Raw genomic sequence first — 19,549 nt, forward strand, 5'->3', positions numbered from 1 at the left:
TGCACGCATTTCACCTGCACCAATAACCTGTAAAAAGGGAACAATTAATGGTAATTACTTTATTTTCATTCTGAGTGCTTCGTCACACTAATTGGATCATTATTAACAGGAATAGATGGAATGTTGAAGCAAAACTGTCAAAAATCTAATTGAGGAATTCTAAACCCGTCATCTATTTATTACGTACACGCAGGAGATGTTTGGATGGGTGTGGTCCGTTGGTGTGTTGTCATGTGAAAATGACAGTTAATATTTCCTAAAGATATGTGGGAGGGAATAGGGAAGGTTAACGAAGGTGGGGAGGTTAGGAGGAGAAGACAGATTGGGACGAGACAGGAGATGGAAGGAGAGGAATGGAAATCGACGGATGTCGTGGGGTGGGCGTGGTCAATAAATGGAGTGGGCGTGATCATTAAACGGAGTGGGCGTGGTCATTAAATGGTGTGGGTGTGGTCAATAAATGGAGTGGGCCTCTCAAAATTATTGGAATCTTTGTGATGATGTCGAAGCACGATGTCTGCAGCTCTCACACCGCAGGCCGGTCGGTGGTCATTCGGTTTTCTCCCGTCTATTCTCCAACATGGCTCCCTCTGCTCTCGTAATCCTCCGATTCTCCACATCAACTCCACAGGATGCACGCGTTCTTCCAGCAAACCCCTCTTGATTAATCTCCCAAAGTCCAGGCTGGCTGCACACCTCACCTCTTTTTTTCCTCACTTCTCTCATCTATGGAAACTTCTTCCAGAGGCTGCTCCATCTCTCTCACTCTCTTCCCCTCCAGGTGTTCTTGCTCGCAGTGCACCTCCATCTATTATCATCACAAATTCTCACCCATGATATTTATTACTCCCATTAAACCTTTCCTGTGTTATTCAGATGGTAACATAATGATCTCCCATTGATGAACACAATCTTCCTGTAAATGGTGTAAACAAACCCACCCTGAGTGTGACAGTCCTGGTCACACCCAAACTGGAAATATCACAACACACCACGGGTTCTGTGTTCATCTCTTCTTTATCCGCCTCTCGTCTTTCTTCCACCTTAATATTCACACCTGCACTTTCAGATTGATCAGCAAAAGGATCATAAGAGTTCTTTGTAAATTTTAACAATCGCAAAGTTGAAGTCCTGTGGTCTGAATGACTGTTCAGAGTGAGCTGAAGGTTAAATCTTTAAAATACAAAGAATGTTCACGTGATATTTTTGTAATGATAATAATTTATACATCATTGTTACAATGTGAAGTGAAGAAGTTATAAAAGTGTTGCGGACTTTCCAGAAATGAGGTGGAAGCAAAAGATGGTGAGATTGTCCTCAGATGTGAAAACAGTAACAACAAGGTCAAAGTGGCACAGCAAGTCGATGACGTCAATACATTCCTGTGTGATGTCATGAAACTGACACGCCTGTATTACTTCCTTGAATGATCGAACAATCGTTCAGTTTGAAAACGGCTTCATCAAAAGAGGTAATGTAAATGTGATTGTTCCAGGGTTGTGGAATTACAGATTATTATATGATTTTATAACAAGGATTGATAAACATCTTTTGAATAACAAAGATAAATATTAAATAAATGTAATTGTTACTGGGTTGTGGAATAACAGATTATTATATGATTTTATGACAAAGATTGATAAACATCTTTAGAATAACAAAGATAACTAAAACAACACTCAGTAGAGAGCATACCTCCACCTGGTTGGCCATATCACTCAGTGGTGAAGAATCACTTAAAAAATTAAATAATTATCATATCCGAATCCATATTCAGATCTTCACCAAAATTGAATCGATTCTTCCTTGTCACACACCCAACCGATCCAACAATTTTTGTGCAAATCCATCCATAACTCTTTGAGATATCCTGCAATGTATAGTTTTTGGCCCTGTCTCCCAATCGTGAAGAATCACTTAAGAATTAAATAATTGTCATATCCGAATCCATGTTCAGATCTACACCAAAATCGAATCTATTTGTCCTTGTCAGACACACAACCGTCCACAATGTTGTTCCGTCCAAAAACGAAAACCAAGTTTAGTCCAAATCCGTCCACAACTTTTTGAGATATCCTGCTGTGTATCGTTTTTGGCCCGATCTCCCAATGGTGCAGAATCATTTAAAAAAATTCTAGTAATCGGATCCGAATCCGGATCTTCACCAAAATCTAATCATTTCTTCCTTGTCACATGCGCTACATTTCTACCAAAGTTTGTACGAATCCACCCACAACTTTTCTTTGAGATATGTTGTTCACAAACAAACAAACAAACGGACAAACAGACAGGGGTGAAAACATAACCACCATCCACCTTTGGTGGCGAAGGTAAATATTAAATAAATGTGGTTATTATATATGGTTCCCACTTGGTTTTGGTCCCGATGTGTTTGTGCACCTGTTTGATTTGCAAGTTTTACACTTACTTGTTTTCCCAACTTCGTAACCTGTACATACATATGAGGGCGAGTCAAATTTTTTTGGTTTTTACAACAAGTTTTAGAACCACACCCGTGACTTCCATTCAAGGCTTCAAGAGAAACATCCAGTTCTGGGAATAACGTGACATGTTTAGAAACTGTACAGAAAATGATGAACATCCGTGTCGAGTTTCTTGGTGTCGGCTCGTTATTTATGGTTAAGGGGTTGGGGGTGAGTGGGGTAAATGTATTGACTACGTTCGACGTACAATGTCGAATATCCTTTTATGGCCAGTCCAACTTTTCCCACAATTGGGCCAACATTAGTTAGTGTGCTACCTGGAGAGTATTTTTATTGTCAAAGAAACAAACTACAAGGAAGGACCTCAAGTGTAACAAATACCACAAGTTTCTTGTTTTCATCAATTTGTTCATGTTGTCCTCCCTTTAAACCAACGATGTGCGCGGAAGAGAGCGAAGTGAAACACCCGGTTTATCTGGTTTTCCTTCTTCTTGTTTATTTAAATCACCCATTTCATTCTGATTCATGTTGAATGCAAATTCATTCCTTTCTGCTTCACAGGTCATGGAAATATTTTTTCTATAAAATAAAATGTTCAGGTTTTTTTTACAGCGTAATTCACTCAATTATGAACTCCAGATCCAAGATTGACCCCACTTGGCCCCAAAAACATATTTCACTCAATTATGTGATACAGATCCAAGATTGACCCCATTTGGCCCCTAAATGATATTTCACTCCATTATGTAATACTAATTCAAGATTGACCGCATTTGGCCCCCAAAACATATTTCACTCAATTATGTGATACAGATCCAAGATTGACCCCATTTGGCCCCTAAATGATATTTCACTCCATTATGTAATACTAATTCAAGATTGACCGCATTTGGCCCCCAAAACATATTTCACTCCATTATGTAATACTTATTCAAGATTGACTCCATTTGGCCTCAAAAACATATTTCACTCCATTATGTAATACAGATCCAAGATTGACTCCATTTGGCCTCAAAAACATATTTCACTCAATTACGTAATGCAGATCCAAGATTGACCCCATTTGACCCCAACAACATATTTCACTCAATTATGAAATACAGATCCAAGATTGACCCCACTTGTCCCCAAAAACATATTTCACTCAATTATGAAATGCAGATCCAAGATTGACCCCATTTGGCCCCAAAAACATATTTCACTCAATTATGTAATCCAGATCCAAGATTGACCCCACTTGTCCCCAAAAACATATTTCACTCAATTATGAAATGCAGATCCAAGATTGACCCCATTTGGCCCCAAAAACATATTTCACTCAATTATGAAATACAGATCCAAGATTGACCCCATTTGGCCCCAAAAACATATTTCACTCAATTATGAAATGCAGATCCAAGATTGACCCCATTTGGCCCCAAAAACATATTTCACTCAATTATGAAATGCAGATCCAAGATTGACCCCATTTGGCCCCAAAAACATATTTCACTCAATTATGAAATGCAGATCCAAGATTGACCCCACTTGGCCCCAAAAACATATTTCACTCAATTATGTGATACAGATCCAAGATTGACCCCATTTGCATGACAGGGGCTTGAAACTCAGGACCTTGCAATCTTAAGCCAGCCATCTTAACCGTTTAGCCAACACCAGGTTTTACTCTTCCAAAGTCTTCCATGAACCTCCATCTTATATGGAAAAACAATTAGTTAACCCAGAGCCAGAGAATACTTGAGTTCGGCGAATTTAACAATAGTTGCCATGTTGTTACTCAAGTGTTGACGTGTGGTGCATCGTTAATTACCTAATATTGGAACGTACCTTTGACATAATTGGACCTTTTAAATCCCTTAGACCTTTTAAACCATTAGAGACCTTTTACTTTTCACTCTTTAAACCCTCAGACCCCTTCAGCCTTTTAGACCCCACAGACCTTAACAAACCCTTGACTTTAGACCCTACAGAGATAAACCCGAAACCTCTTAGAGCTTTAACTTTAGATCCTGAAGACTTTTTGGACCAATTAACCCCTCAAGACCCTTAAGACCCTCAATACCCCATTAGACCCTCAATAACCCTTTGACCTTCAACTACTTTGGCCATGCTTTTGGTGTTTCCCCCCTCTCTCTGCTGTTGGTGTTTCCCCCCTCTCTCTGCTGTTGGTGTTTCCACCTTCTCTCTGCTGTTGGTGTTTCCCCCTCTCTCTCTGCTATTGGTGTTTTCCCCCTCTCTCTGCTGTTGGTGTTTCCCCGCTCTCTCTGCTGTTGGTGTTTCCCCCTTCACTCTGCTGTTGGTGTTTCCCTCCTCTCTCTGCTGTTGGTGTTCCCCCTCTCTCTCTGCTGTTGGTGTTTTCCCCCTCTGTCTGCTATTGGTGTTTCCCCGCTCTCTCTGCTGTTGGTGTTTCCCCCCTCTCTCTGCTGTTGGTGTTTCCGCCCTCTCTCTGCTGTTGGTGTTTCCCCCTTCACTCTGCTGTTGGTGTTTCCCCCCTCTCTCTGCTGTTGGTGTTTCCCCCCTCTCTCTGCTGTTGGTGTTTCCACCTTCTCTCTGCTTTTGGTGTTTCCCCCCCTCTCTCTGCTTTTGGTGTTTCCCCCCTCTCTCTGCTGTTGGTGTTTCCCCCCTCTCTCTGCTGTTCGTGTTTCCCCCTCTCTCTGCTGTTGGTGTTTCCGCCCTCTCTCTGCTGTTCGTGTTTCCCCCTCTCTCTCTGCTGTTGGTGTTTCCCCCCTCTCTCTGCTGTTGGTGTTTCCCCCCTCTCTCTCTGCTGTTGGTGTTTCCCCCTCTCTCTGCTGTTGGTGTTTCCCCCCTCTCTCTGCTGTTGGTGTTTCCCCCCCTCTTTCTGCTGTTGGCGTTTCCCCCCTCTCTCTCTCTGCTGTTCGTGTTTCCCCCCTCTCTCTGCTGTTGGTGTTTCCACTCCACCCTCTCTCTGCTGTTGGTGTTTCCCCCCTCTCTCTGCTGTTGGTGTTTCCCCCCTCTCTCTGCTGTTCCTTTTGTCCTGTCACTTTCTGATCCGTTACTACTACGAGCTCTCGATCTCCAACGAGCCTCGACTATGTATACAAAAAACTGCATTTCTCACTGAACCCTGATCTTCATTACTCCATTTGACAATAATCTTCATCGAAATTTATTTGCTGCCAGCATTTCAACTGTTACCCACAATCCCTCTGTTTTGTGATTCTCTCTTCCCATTAAAAGTAATTGTTTCATGTTGAAAATCCAACATGGCAACCAACACATTCTATCCATATCAGTTATCCTCAAACTTTTCAATCATATAATCCTTCCTTTTAACTGTTTAACTTACACAGACAAACCCACACACACTTTAATACCCTGAAGGATAATTATTCCTCACGTAATTGTTACCTACATCACTGAAGGTTGACGGAGGATATGTTTTCACCCCTGTCTGTCAGTCTGTCTGTGAGGAGGATATCTCAAACGACATTTGGTGGACAGGTTCGTTGTCTGACAAGGACAAGTTGATCAGACTTTGGTGAAGAACTGGATCTGGATATAAGAATTCTTCAATGTAATTCTTCACCATTGAGACAGAGGGCCAAAAACGATATATAGCACGATATTTCAAAAAGTTTCGGATTACACGTGGTGGCTGAGTTGGTATGTCACAACAACAAGCCGATTACATTTTGGTTGAGGTCCGGAGACAGATCGAGCCTATCAGTGGGATACAAAACGTATAAACTGGTCAACCTGGTGGAGGTATGCGTTCTGATGAGGTATGCGGAGGTACGTATGTGCTGTATTTATTTATGTGATTATAGTTACAGTTTCAATACCTTCAGTTTTTCTTCTTTTCAATCTCCATTTGTAGGTTTTAATTCAACTCTGCTTCACACTCTTCTCTGACCCCCAAGGAGATGGCTTCTTCTTCCTCTGATATGGGAGATAAATTGTTTGCACTCACCTGCTCAGTGTGCCTTCAAATCTACAGGGAGCCCGTTGGTTTGCCATGTGGCCACTCGTTTTGTCGTGTGTGTATCGAGAAATGCTGGGAGAACAGGGAAGAAGATTGTGATTGTCCAATTTGCCGTGAGGTTTTTCCACAAAAACCAAAACTCAAGAAGAATGTGACCGTTGCCTACATGGTGGATAATATTGGGAATGTGAAGAAGGGCATAAGATGCACAGAACATGGAAAGCCATTCCAACTCTATTGTAAGGATGATGAGAGCTTGATGTGCTTGATGTGCATGAGTGGAGAACATCAGAACCACAGAGTTGTTGCTGTGGAGATTGCTCATGCTGAACTAAAGGTGAGTACATCAGTGAAAAAGATTATTATTTTTTTTAATTTTTATGTATTGGGCTTGAGGTTACACCTGAATTTTTTTTTACTTTCCGATTATCAATTATCGATTTCTGATCATCTTGTTACATCATGGTAATGGAATATTCCTCACAAATGTGACATTTCTGAGAATGAGTGTCTCATCAGAATTGTTTATCATGTGTTGTTGATCATTCACCTGGACAAGCCGAAAAGAGGAATGAATAAGCTTTTCATGTGACCAACTGATAAAAAGGTTAAATTGTTGATTTTACAATAACATGATGAGGGTTCAGAATCCACCACAAGAAACTCAGTTTGTTTTGGAATAAGGAAGAACATTCATGGCCCAGAGCAACTTTCAATCTTCCAACTTAAACATTAAAAAAGGCAGTGACGTCATATAATCTCAGTTCAGCTACCTGCCACATAATTAAATAATTAATTAAATGTAGAGTGATGTAATCATGAAAGCTTCAGTGCTTCACCAAACATCGACCTTGGATACAGTTGAGAAACAGTTTTTGTGGTTGATGTCGTTCTGCGACTTTTTCTCGTACATCTATAGATTTAAAGAAAAGATATTATTATGAAGTTTGAACAAACGGCCATCGTCTTCACTGTGATTTTTCTCACAAATGTATATAATGTGCAGGATTTATCTATTTTTGTGCTGGATGTTTCTTTTTAATCCACCACAGGTTCACGATTCTTCATTCTGTTGTTTCTTTATTCTGTGCAGGATGTTTTGGCTGCAAAGTATCCTCATGTGTCACAGTCAATGGAGAGCGTTGCATCCCAACTACAGCAGGTTCAGAAAGAGAAGGAGCAAACAGAGGTGGGAATCCCCAAGGAATGGGTGTTCTTGGAAAGGGTCATGTCCTTTGTAGTGAAATCGTATTCGTACTAATGCTGAACCCAGGTGATGATCGTTGCTCACTGACACCGCTAGGGGCGCAGCTATAAGACCCGCTGCGGTCGGTGCTCAGGGGGACTTCTCCTGTGACATGTTACATCTAGTGGACTCGCTAACGGTACGCCTGCATAGAATATTAAGCTTGCTTGCATTGAATGTTATGGATGGACCCATGTAATGCCAAACCTTATTCCTATTGCATTTCCTGTATTACAGAATGATGTCATGGTCTTAATGGAATTCAACCACCAGATGGACTAAAGTTGTGGACCCGACTGGTTTTTCACAACGCTTAATTCCATTAACGATCTACCGACATGGCAGGCAACAAGACGCTGGTGGTCACACCATTCTGCGCCGACCCGCAAGCCTCGGATGGTGGATTGCAACTGAAACACTGGCTGAAAACGTTGGAGAACCATTTCGCTGAGCCTGAGACCGAGCCGACGGCTGTCGCGAAGCTAGCAACGCTTCACTCCAAAATCGACTACAAGGTGTACAATAGCATCGCACAATGTGCGACGTACGACCTCGCGATTGCGGAGCTCAAACGATTGTACATAAAGGAAAAGAGCCCGGTGTATGCTCGGCACTTGCTACTAACGCGATGCCAACAACCCAACGAGCCGATGGATCACTATGCCCAGGAGCTCCGGCAACTCTTGCTGGACAGCACCCGGGAGCCACGGACTCACGAGCAGGCTCAGGATGACCTTCTCCTAGACGCCTATGTCGCTGGGGTCTCCTCTCACGACCTAAGGCTCAAACTCCTGGAGAAGACAGACCTGACCTTCGCTGCGGCACTCGAGCAAGGAAAGGTACACACTGAAGCACGGTTGCAGTCGAACGTCAATGATCGCACGCGCCTCTTGGCGGGAACCTCGCTCCACGCACGGCCGGAGAGTGCTACCGCCGAGGGAGCGGAACTGCTCGCGGAACTCCAGGATGCTCCGGAGGAGGATCCGGTCCTGATGGCTGCCGCAATGGCCAAACCCAAGGCCTTATGCCGAGCCACCTGCTATTTCTGTGGGGGACAACGTCATTCCCGAGCCGTGTGTCCGGCTCGGGACGCCATATGCCATTTGTGCTCGCAAAAGGGGCACTACGTAAAAGTGTGCCGGAAAACCGCACGCGGCTCGCGGCCGCGTGCGACCTTGAATGGGCTCATTGCGGAGCCTACGAGCCGAGCTCAGAACACGGCACCTTACCCGGCTTTGAAGGACAGGGCCCCTCTTCGCGGGCCCCTGGTCGCTCAATCGATCTTGGCGAGAGTCACCGAACAGCCACAACAGTCTCATCCTCAAACGGGCACGGCACATGCGTCCTTGACCAGACTCCGGGCCACGCGAGGGGCTTTGGAGCCTCGCCAAGCCCCAGCGGTATGTTCTCGTCGTGTCTCTCAAGAGCGTACGGCATCCACTGGCGGCGACACGAGTTCAGTACCAACTGCGGTGGCCCTCACCCATCAAACGGCGATTTCGAATACTACGGAGGCCTATACCCGTCAAAATCGTCAAACGGCGATTTCGAATACTACGGAGGCCTATACCCGTCAAAATCGTCAAACAGCGATTTCGAATACTACGGAGGCCCATACACATCAAACGGCGATTTTGAATCGCAAAACACCGGAATGCATGGGAAAGCTCTCTGATGGCTTTAACAGATTCCCCATGGACAACAAATACTCTGGCAACGACCGCAAAACTGCAGATTGCATGGGAACACACCCTGACAACTTATACGAGACTCCACGGGCACCCTCTGATGCCCAGAAAACTGCCGCTGGCATAGGATCTGCCCGCGAGGCGAGGCCGACCCACTCGGGAGGTTCGGTCCCACTCCCAGCAGGCTCGTCCGGCCTGGCTCAAGCCCTTATTCCCCTCATGGTCGAAGGCCATTGTGTGCGGGCCTTGGTGGATACAGGGTCTACGCATAGTTGTATCGACCAGCGACTAGTGCACAGGCATGGTTGGCAGGTCTTGAGGTCTACGAGACGGATCTTCATGGCTTCCCAGGGACTTCGACTCAGCACGAAGGGGGAATGCCGATTGAAACTCGTGATAAAGGGACGGGTTTTCCCAAATGTACACCTTATGGTCTTACCTGCTTTATGTGCTGATATTCTGTTAGGACACGATTTTCTTCAGCGACATGGACGTCTGGAAATGGAGTTTGGTGGGCCTGACACGCTTGTTGTGGGGGCTGACGCACTTGCTGTGTGTGCCCTAGCGAAAATGGAAATTCAGCCGCTTTCGCTGTTCCCCAATCTAATCTCCAACTGTACCCCTGTTGTACCCACTGTACCCACTGTAAAATCACGGCGCTACTCTCGAGCAGACATGCAATTCATTGCGGACGAAACGGCTCAGCTCTTGAAAGATGGTATCATAGAACCTAGCCGGTCGCCGTGGCGAGCCCAGGTCTTGGTGGTGCGAAGCGATGCACACCGCAGACGCATGGTAATCGACTATTCCCAAACGATTAACCGCTTTACACAGCTGGATGCCTACCCCCTTCCGGGGATGGATGCGCTGGTGCGACAGGTGGCCCAGTACTCGGTCTACAGCACTCTTGATCTCCGTAGTGCATACCATCAGATCCCCATCTCTAGGGCAGATTGTATCTATACCGCATTTGAGTCGGGGCAACGGTTGTACCAGTTTACTCGATTGCCTTTTGGGGTAACGAACGGGGTCGCCTGTTTCCAGAGGGCCATGGATGACCTCATTGCGAGGGAGAACTTAACCGATGTTTTCGTCTACCTAGACAATCTTACGGTTTGTAGGTATGACCAAGGGCACCATGATGCTAATCTGAAGCGCTTCCTCGAGGTCGTGCAGAGATATCACTTAACCATGAACGAGGATAAGTGTCAATAATCTCTACGCAAGATAGATCTTCTGGGGTACACCGTGACCCATGGCTCTGTCGCTCCGGATAAGGAGCGTCTGCGACCTTTGCTCGACATGGCCCCTCCCTGCGATCGGGCATCCCTGAAGCGCGACCTCGGGCTATTCGCCCATTACTCCAAATGGGTCCAAAATTTCTCCGTGAAACTTCGCCCCCTTGTGGCCTGCGACACATTCCCTCTGCGTCCGGCCGCATTGGCGGCCTTTGGAGGCCTTAAGGCCGACATCGCCAGTGCCGCTGTGGTGACGATCGACGAGAGCGGATCTTTCGTCCTCGAAAGTGAGGCCATTGCGTCCTCAGGCCATCGCGGCGACCCTCTCCCAAGGAGGGCATCCGGTGGCTTTCTTTTCACGGACTCTTACCTCCGCTGAGCGGAGACATTCGTCTGTCGAAAAGGAAGCGTATGCGATCGTCGAGTCTATTCGGCAATGGTGCCCGTACTTACTCGGGCGATGTTTCCAAATCATCACGGACCAGCAAAGTGTTGCATTCATGTATGACACATTACAAGCCCAGCGCATTAAGAATGAGAAAATCACTCGCTGGCGTATAGAGCTTGCCGACTTCTGCTACACTATCAAATACCGCACGGGGAAGGATAACCAGGCCGCCGACGCCTTATCGAGACCGGCTACGTGTGCGGGTATAGCCACTTTGGAGGGCCTACGCGTGCTGCATGCCACTGCGGGGCATCCGGGCGTAACGCGTTTCGCTCATTTTGTGCGGCGTGGCAATCTACCATACTCGACTGACGATATCCGCCGTATCTGTTGCGACTGCGCTATATGCGCGGAAATCAAACCGCGTTTCTATAACCCACCCATGGGGACTCTGGTTAGGGCTACGAGGCTGTGGGAATGCTTGGCGATGGATTTCAAGGGCCCATTGCCGGTGTCGAGTAACTCTTGCTATCTGCTCACTATCGTCGATGAGTACTCGTGATTCCCCTTCGCTTATATGTGCGTGGACATGACTGCTGCCACGGCAATGCGATTCTTACAGAACTTGTTCTCTATGTTCGGGTGCCCGGCCTATGTGCATATCGACCGGGGTGCGGTCTTCTTGTCTCAGGAGGTGCGAGGCTATCTGCTCCAAAATAACATCACTTCTAGTTACACCACGCCGTACAGACCCCAGGCAAATGGGCAGATCGAACGCTTCAATGGGATTATATGGAGGGCCATCATGCTCAACCTCCGGACCCTCGGCCGGGGCCTCGATAAATGGGCTTGGTCGCTACCTGCGGCGTTGAACTCGATCAGGGCTCTACTGTGTACGGCCACCAACCAGACTCCCCACGAGCGACTTTTCCACCACCCCAGGAGCACGGGGTGTATACGGTCTTTACCCAGTTGGCTCGCTGAGCCCGGGCCGGCCTACCTCAAACGGGCGGTTCGCACGAGCAAGTACGACCCCTTAGTGGACAAAGTGCAGATGCTCCAGGCTAATCCTGAGCATGCTCGTGTGATGACGGCTGATGGACGTGAGACCACTGTCTCCGTACGTCATCTTGCCCCATGTGGGATCGCCGACCCTTGTAGGGAATCGGACGAACCGATCGAACCAATCTATGAGACTATGGACTCTTCCGACGCTCCCGTCGCTGAAAGTCTGCCGACCCTCCCCTCGCCGCATCTACCCGTGCCCGAAGGCTTGGCGGTACCCCCTTCATCACCTGACTCCGGTAGCTTCTCTGACGCCGGGGTCTCTGGGATACATGATGCCGTACCCGGGGAATTTCGGACGCGTGCTGGCAGAGAAATTCGCCGCCCGGACCAGTACCGTTGGGTCGAATGATACCATGTTCCACACCCTGTTAATGCTGACGCTCGCTCGATTCTAGCCGCTCTGCAGTATAATTCTAACAGTGGGGAGAATGTAGTGAAATCGTATTCGTACTAATGCTGAACCCAGGTGATGATCGTTGCTCACTGACACCGCTAGGGGCGCGGCTATAAGACCCGCTGCGGTCGGTGCTCAGGGGGACTTCTCCTGTGATATGTTACATCTAGTGAACTCGCTAACGGTACGCCTGCATAGAATATTAAGCTTGCTTGCATTGAATGTTATGGATGGACCCATGTGATGCCAAACCTTATTCCTATTGCATTTCCTGTATTACAGAATGATGTCATGGTCTTAATGGAATTAAACCACCAGATGGACTAAAGTTGTGGACCCGACTGGTTTTTCACAACATCCCCCACCCCGTTCCCTATTTAAAAACTGAATGCACTCGAGGGAGGTGTTCAGCCATTGTTTCTCTTCTAATAAGTCATGGTTGTTTTGTGATGGGATGTATGATAACAAAAGATTCAAAAGAGAAATAATGATGCAAAGAGAATGAGGCAAACAACAATTAATCCAACAATTGCATGTATGTCTGCATGTTTGTATGTGTATGTGTGAGCTAACAACTTGGCCAATGAGTTACTGGCACATGTTTTTCAAACGTTCTCAGAGTACTCATGAGAGGTCATGTGCGAGAAAATAATTCTCCCATTCTCCCAATCCCTGCCCAACCTTACCCCCTCAACCCAACACCCAAGGAGATGATCAGGAGACAACACCTAAGCAAGGGTGCATTTATTTTTTGGTAATTTATTTTTTAATTTTTTCTGTATGCAAGATCGAGGCTCGTGAAAGAGCGAACATTAATCACAGAAAAAGTCAAACCGACACATAAAACACAAAATAAGGGGAGCGGAAGACAAGATGGGGAGAGAAGGGGAAAGAAACAAACACAACATTTGAGAGCAGGGACATCGAGAGAACTGTGGGAGGGAGAGGGCTTGGGGGAGGTAGGGGAGGTGGGAGAGGTATAAAACATATGGACACTGCAAGGACTTCCAGGAAAGAAGTTGGAATTTCAAAAAAGTGAATCTGGGGTGAATTAGCGAGGGTAGAAAAGATCAAGGTTTTGGATGTGGGAAGACAAGAGATGGTGGTGAACAGCTGTTTTAAACACCTGGAGGGAGGAGTGGGATTGAGGAGAGTGAGGGGGTTTGTTCCAGAGGCAGGAGAAAAGAGGAATGAAAGAGTGAAGGTGAGCAGAGAGTCTTGATTTTGGCAGTTTAACCATAAGAGGGTTGCTGACAGAACTTGTTTGACCTGCAGGAATATTTGGGGGACAGAGCACAGAGAGACCTGGGGGAGCAAGGCCGGAGTGGAGTCGGTAGAAGACAGAAAGACCACCAACATGCCTGCGGTGAGTAAGTGAAAGGTCCTCGAAGTTAGCTTCATCGCAGGAGATTCCAATGATTCTGAATGCTTTTGTTTCACCGGCGTGAAGCCGAGCTAGGTGTGAGGCAGGAGCACCGGCCCAGAGGGTAGAACAGTATTCCATTGAGCTGCAGATGAAAGCCTTGTATGTGGTGAGGAGCTCAGGTGTGCCAAGGAAGGATTTCGCACGATGGCGGTTGCCCAGTCGGCGACTGGCTTTGGAGGCCTGCTTGGAAATGTTGTTTTACCAAGAAAGATCATGGCAGATATTGAGACCAAAAAGGTTGAGCGACAGAACGTCTCGGAGAGGATTGTTGAGAAAGTAGATGGGAGGGTTTTCCAGTCGGTCTTTTGGAGAGACAAAGTAAGCATGTGAGATTTGTCAGGATTGAAAGACATGTTCCACTTGTTTGGCCAGTCTGAGATTTTGTCCAGGTCTGCAGAGAGTGCGGAGGCTGCACACTGCTGATCTGTGGGATGAGGAATGGAGCGGCAGAGAGTGGAATCATCAGCCAAGAGCTAGAGAGGATTTTCCAGAGAGTCAGAGAGATCATTAATGAAGATCAGACAAAGGACATGGCCCAGAACACTACCTTGGGGAACTCCAACCAGAACAGGAAGGGGAGATGAGAGAAATCCATTCAGGGCCACACGTTGACTATGACCAAAGAGGAAGTCTGAAAGCCATGCGTGGAGATTTCCATGGATACCTCAGGAGGAGAGTTTGGTGAGCAGAGCTGCATTGCAGACCGTATCGAAGGCACGTGATATGTCAAGTGAGACAGCTGTGATTTCCTGTTTGGCATTGAGGACCTCCATCCATTGTTGAGACAGCAGAAGCACCATATCCAGAGTAGAATGACCTGGTCTGAATCCAAATTGATGATCGGAGATCAAGCCATTGGAGAAGAGGAAGGATTTGATATCCGAAGCAATGATGATTCCATGACTTTGCTGATAATTGGGAGCAGGATGATTGGTCTGTTGTCGACAAGGATCTGTTTTTGCACCTTTTTGTGTAAAGCGGTAATGTTTGCTGATTTCCAAGATGCTGGCAGACGATCTTGAGCACAAGAGACCAGAGAGAGGGTGAGATAGAGTGGCAGAGCAGGATTTTAGGACCCTTGGGCTGATGCCGTCTGGTCCAGGTGCAGAATCAGAGTCGAGGTTTGACAAAAACTTCTCCACCTTGCCAGCAGAGAAGGACACATAGTGCAGGAGCAGTTGGGTTCGACTGGGTAAGGTGGGAACAGAGAGAGATTGGTTTGGGACACAAGATTTTGAGGCAAACACAGAGTTGAGGCATTTAGCTTTGTCACGTGCGGTGTCAACTGTGTAGTCATTCGAGGAAAGGGAGGGGATGGAGGGGGAACAAACACCAGAAATATATTTGACCCAGATGCCACCAGGAATTGGAGGAAGGAGACAGGTTTGAGAGTTCATTATTGAGTTTGGAGAGATAGTGCTTCCTGGCACTCCTGAGGGTAGACTAGACACACACTTGTTCCGAGCTTGGTGGAAGGAACTGAGATTGCCTTCAGTTGGATTTGCCTTCCAAGAGGCAAGGGCAAATTGTTTCAGGGCAACTGCCTCACCACAAGATTCAGTGTACCATGGACGTGAGGAAGGGTAAGACAACTGAAGACGAGATGGGATAAATCTGTGCGTGAGAGAGAGCAGTTTGCTTTGGAAGAATTCCCAGGAAGAATTGATGTCAGAGGCAGTAGAGATGGGAGACCAGTCCAGATGATTTATGGCTGCTTGTTGACCGTGCCACTCGGCCTGAGTGAAATGCCAGACTCATCGACGCTGAGGAGGCTCTCTGAGAATGGCCAGAGAGATGTCCACTTTAACAAGCACATGATCAGAAGAACCGATTGGAACAGAAGAAAAGTAGCAGACATTTGCAGGGAAGTTTGTCATCACCAAGTCTTGAAGAGAAGATGTTGGAACCCATCTGTGGATCGGTCCCATCGGCCGATGGGTCTGACCCATCTGTAGATGCACGAGATATGACAATGCAGACCCATCGGCCGATGGGACCGATCCACAGATGGGTTCCAACAAAGATATTCCATTGACTGAGATCCGGGTCGGGAAATTGACAAATTGCGTCAGTCCCAATGAGTCGCAGAAATCCTTTGCTGAGGTGCCATAGCTAGTGAGAGAGGAACCCACACCCAGCCAGCTGGCATGATGACAGTTAAAGTCACCACATATAAGGCAGAGATAGTTGGGATGAGTGGATAGAAGTTGGTCCATGTTGTCAGACAGTGAAATGTAAATGGAGTCATCACTGTTTGAAGGGCGGAACAGAAAACATATGAACAATTGGTGGGAGCGGAGAGGAAGCCGTAACCAGAGGTACTCCTGGGGGTGAGGTGGAGTGAGGGCAGTGCAAGGAGAGTGAGGCAGAGAGTTTTTGATAAAGATAGCAACCCCACCACCCCGACAAGGCTCAGGTCTATCATACCAGAAGAGGGAATAACCAGGAAGAGATATTAAGGAATCAGAGACATCTTGATGGAGGAAAGTTTCTGTTAAGCAGATCAAGGCTGGATTGTCAGAAACAACGTGAATGGAGAGATCAGTCAGGTTTGAGCGAAGGCCCCGATGTTTGATGTCCATACTGTAATGAGGAGAGAGGGGGAGTATCGGGTGCAGGACAGGGGAGGGGAGGAGTCGGGTCAGATGAATGATGAGTGGTGGAGGTCGGGAGAGCAGGTGATAGTGTGTCAGAGATTACGGAAGAGTTACAAGAAAGGGAAGGATGAGAAGGATGAAAGGTTTGATGTTGATGTGATGAGGTACAGTGAGGAGTTGTTTGAGGGGGAGGGGGGGGCAGAGGAAAGTAGAAAATTGGGGGAGTTGGAGGTATGAGATTGAAGGGAGACGAAGTGGGGAGGAGGCAGCTTTGAGGAGGAGGGGGGAGGGAGGAGTATTGGAGAGGGATGGTAGGGCCGGATATTTGAAGGGGAGGGGTTGTAGGGTAGATTTGAATGGAGAGGGATTGGGGGCGGGAGTTTTGAGGGGGAGGGGTGAGGGGGGAGTTTAGGAGGGGAAGAGAAAGGGGGGAGATTTGGAGGGGAGGGGCAAGGGGGAGTTTAGAAAGTGGATGATTAATGAAAGACGAACATTTATTACAAATTGGGCTTCTTGTGATTTTCCCGCTCCAAACCGCTCTCTCAGTGATGCCATATGATGTCATTTCCATATAACAAATTGGGCTTAATTGGGTATATAATTATTAGTTTAGCTTTGTGGGTATATTTGTCAATTCGATCATTCCTATGTCGAAAAAAATACATCCTGTAATAATGATAATTGTTCGTGATAAATCATAAGATTAAAATAAAAAACTACACCAAATAATTACATATTGTGATGGATGTCACTGGTTACCGATCCTGACACCAAGTGACTGCCAATGGCTCCCAAAGTGTGACGGATGTCACCTCCAGATAACTCCAAGAGGATGGCGTTTCTCCAAGAAAACCCTTTAGTAGAACCCTTTGGAAGTACCCTTTAGAATAACTGTTTGAAACCCTTTAGAATTACCCTTTATAATGACTGTTTAAAACCCTTTAGAATTACCCTTTATAATTACTGTTTAAAACCCTTTAGAATGACTTTAAAATTCTTTATAATTACCCTTTACTAGGGCATTGCCCGTACTATATCTATATCTAAAATTATATCCCCCCCCTCTATTTACATGAAATGGTTTGGTCCAAAGCGAACGGCTTCCGGAGTTTGGTAAAGAAATCGCCATCGCGTGCACAAACGCGCAGGAAAGCGAATGAATCGCAAATTCGGTTTTATTAGTTTTAAAACATAGTTTAACGCCAACATAGTTTGCAAACGTGAAATAAATGAATACGCTCTCAAATGTGCCATCCGAGGCAGAGTGTGTCCGCCACGTTCGGCACACGCGATAGTTCGCTGCTCTCTGATTGGTTGAATCGTTTTTTGGACATAGCTCGGTAAGTAATTGTCCGATTAATATGAAACCTTGAAAAGGCACATCCTCGGGTCCCCAGCAATATACCTGGCAAGTTAAAAGTATATCGGACCCGTGGTTGTCGAGAAACAGCGGTCACAGACAAACAGACGTACAGACGTACAGACGTACAGACGTACAAACGTACAAACGTACAGAGATTACTGGAATTATAGATAGATAATTACCGTTTAAAACCCTTTAGAATTACCGTTTAAACCCCTCTAGAATTACCCTTTAGAATTACCGTTTAAAACACGTTGGAATTACCCTCTGGAATTACCCTTTAGAATTACCGTTTAAAACCCTTTAGAATTAAGATTTAAAACCCTTTAGAATTACCCTTTATAATTATCCTTTAGAATCTATTAGGAGTGAACACGGTGGGTTACAAAGGTTCGTCTTCTTCAATTTTAATGGAGGGACAAAGCCAAATATTGAAACGGCTTCACCGCTTAAAAATCTAAATCATTAAATGTTAATTTAGACTTATTAGAGGTTGAAATAGCCTATTGGTTCCTGGACTTAATAATCATTGTAGATAAGAGTGCCCACTTCAATTTACCTTCAAAACCCACTCCTGGTACCAGTGATCTGATCCTATCAGCCATAATCCATTGTACCTTTTGTTAGTTTCTACATTTTCTCTGAAAGTTTCTTCTTGATTTTTCAATAATTCAAACAATGATTCCTCCCAGAACTCCAGCAGAGATGCTGAGGACAGTTTGGAGGAGAAGGGGAAGTTGGTGTGCCAATTGGTGAATGAATCTGTGCATCTGATGAAGCATGAAATCAACAAGAAGAAAATGGAGAAGCTTTCTCTCCTTGGGAAGCAGAGAGAGAAACTGGAGCAGCAGATGGAGGATCTATGTCAAGGAAAATCCACAATGGACACAGCATTCCAGAAACTGGAGGCTGTTTCTTTTCTACAGGTGTGGTTTATCGTAAACTAGCAGGCGTACCTGGCGTTGCCTGGTGATGTTCCAATCCTGTTGGCATTTTAAAGAAATCAATTTGGTGTTTTTTCTATTTTTGTGAGTGCCGAAAACACTTCCCTGCACCCACTAAGGAAAATTTATATTTAATATTTATTTAACGAGTGCACCCGCTCACTATGGGAACGACAGGGAGTCATTTATTATCCTTATTATTGTTACATTTGTGGGGGTAGATGAAGGAGTCCCATCGTAAAGGTAGCACTGTATAGTGGTAGCATGGGCCGTGGACAGGTAGGAGACATCTCAAAGTGTTTAAGTCGGGAAAACTGTGAGCTTAAGATTGTTTACGTGTCGCCACACGGGAGTGATTTTGTGTTAAGTAGGTGGGGTCGAAGGCTAGTTTCTCCCAGTATGTGATTGCCCCATGGGGCTTTTTTTTTTTTTTGTATACTGAATCGAGGCTCGTGAAAGAGCTGACATTTACTTCACAAACAAATCAACCAGACAAACAAAATATATAAAAAGAGGGAGCGGAAGACAAGAGAATGGGAAGCACACAAACACTTGAGAGCACACAACATTTGAGAGCAGGGAGATGTGTGGGAGGGAGAGGGCTCGGGGGGAGGAGGCGTGGGAAGGGGTGGGGTGGTGGGGGGTGGGAGAAGTATAAAACACAAGGACACCAAGGACTTCCAGGTCAGAAGTTGGTATTTCAAAAAGTGGAATTGGGGTGAAATTATCGGGGATAGAAAAGATCAAGGTTTTGGATGGGGGAAGATAAGAGATGGTGGTGAACAGCTGTTTTAAAGACCTGGAGGGTGG

At 46.0% G+C, this 19,549-nt stretch overlaps 1 protein-coding gene across 2 annotated transcripts in view; it reads left to right on the forward strand.

Moving 5' to 3' along the window:
* Positions 1-1,205: 1,205 nt before the first annotated feature.
* Positions 1,206-19,549, forward strand: part of LOC137419050 (E3 ubiquitin-protein ligase TRIM11-like) — an 86,801-nt gene continuing 68,457 nt past the window's right edge. Inside the window, exons 1-4 of one of the 2 annotated variants that reach the window (XM_078770610.1) lie at positions 1,206-1,471; positions 6,283-6,724; positions 7,481-7,576; positions 18,488-18,721. In XM_078770610.1, the coding sequence (XP_078626736.1) occupies positions 6,329-6,724; positions 7,481-7,576; positions 18,488-18,721 (726 nt within the window). In that variant the 5' untranslated portion in view covers positions 1,206-1,471; positions 6,283-6,328. The remainder of the gene's footprint in view (positions 1,472-6,282; positions 6,725-7,480; positions 7,577-18,487; positions 18,722-19,549) is intronic. The other variant, XM_078770609.1, reaches the window with a different exon arrangement.

Source organism: Myxine glutinosa, chromosome 1 (genome assembly GCF_964187855.1).
Source record: "Myxine glutinosa chromosome 1, kmMyxGlut1.1, whole genome shotgun sequence".
NCBI lineage: Eukaryota > Metazoa > Chordata > Myxini > Myxiniformes > Myxinidae > Myxine > Myxine glutinosa.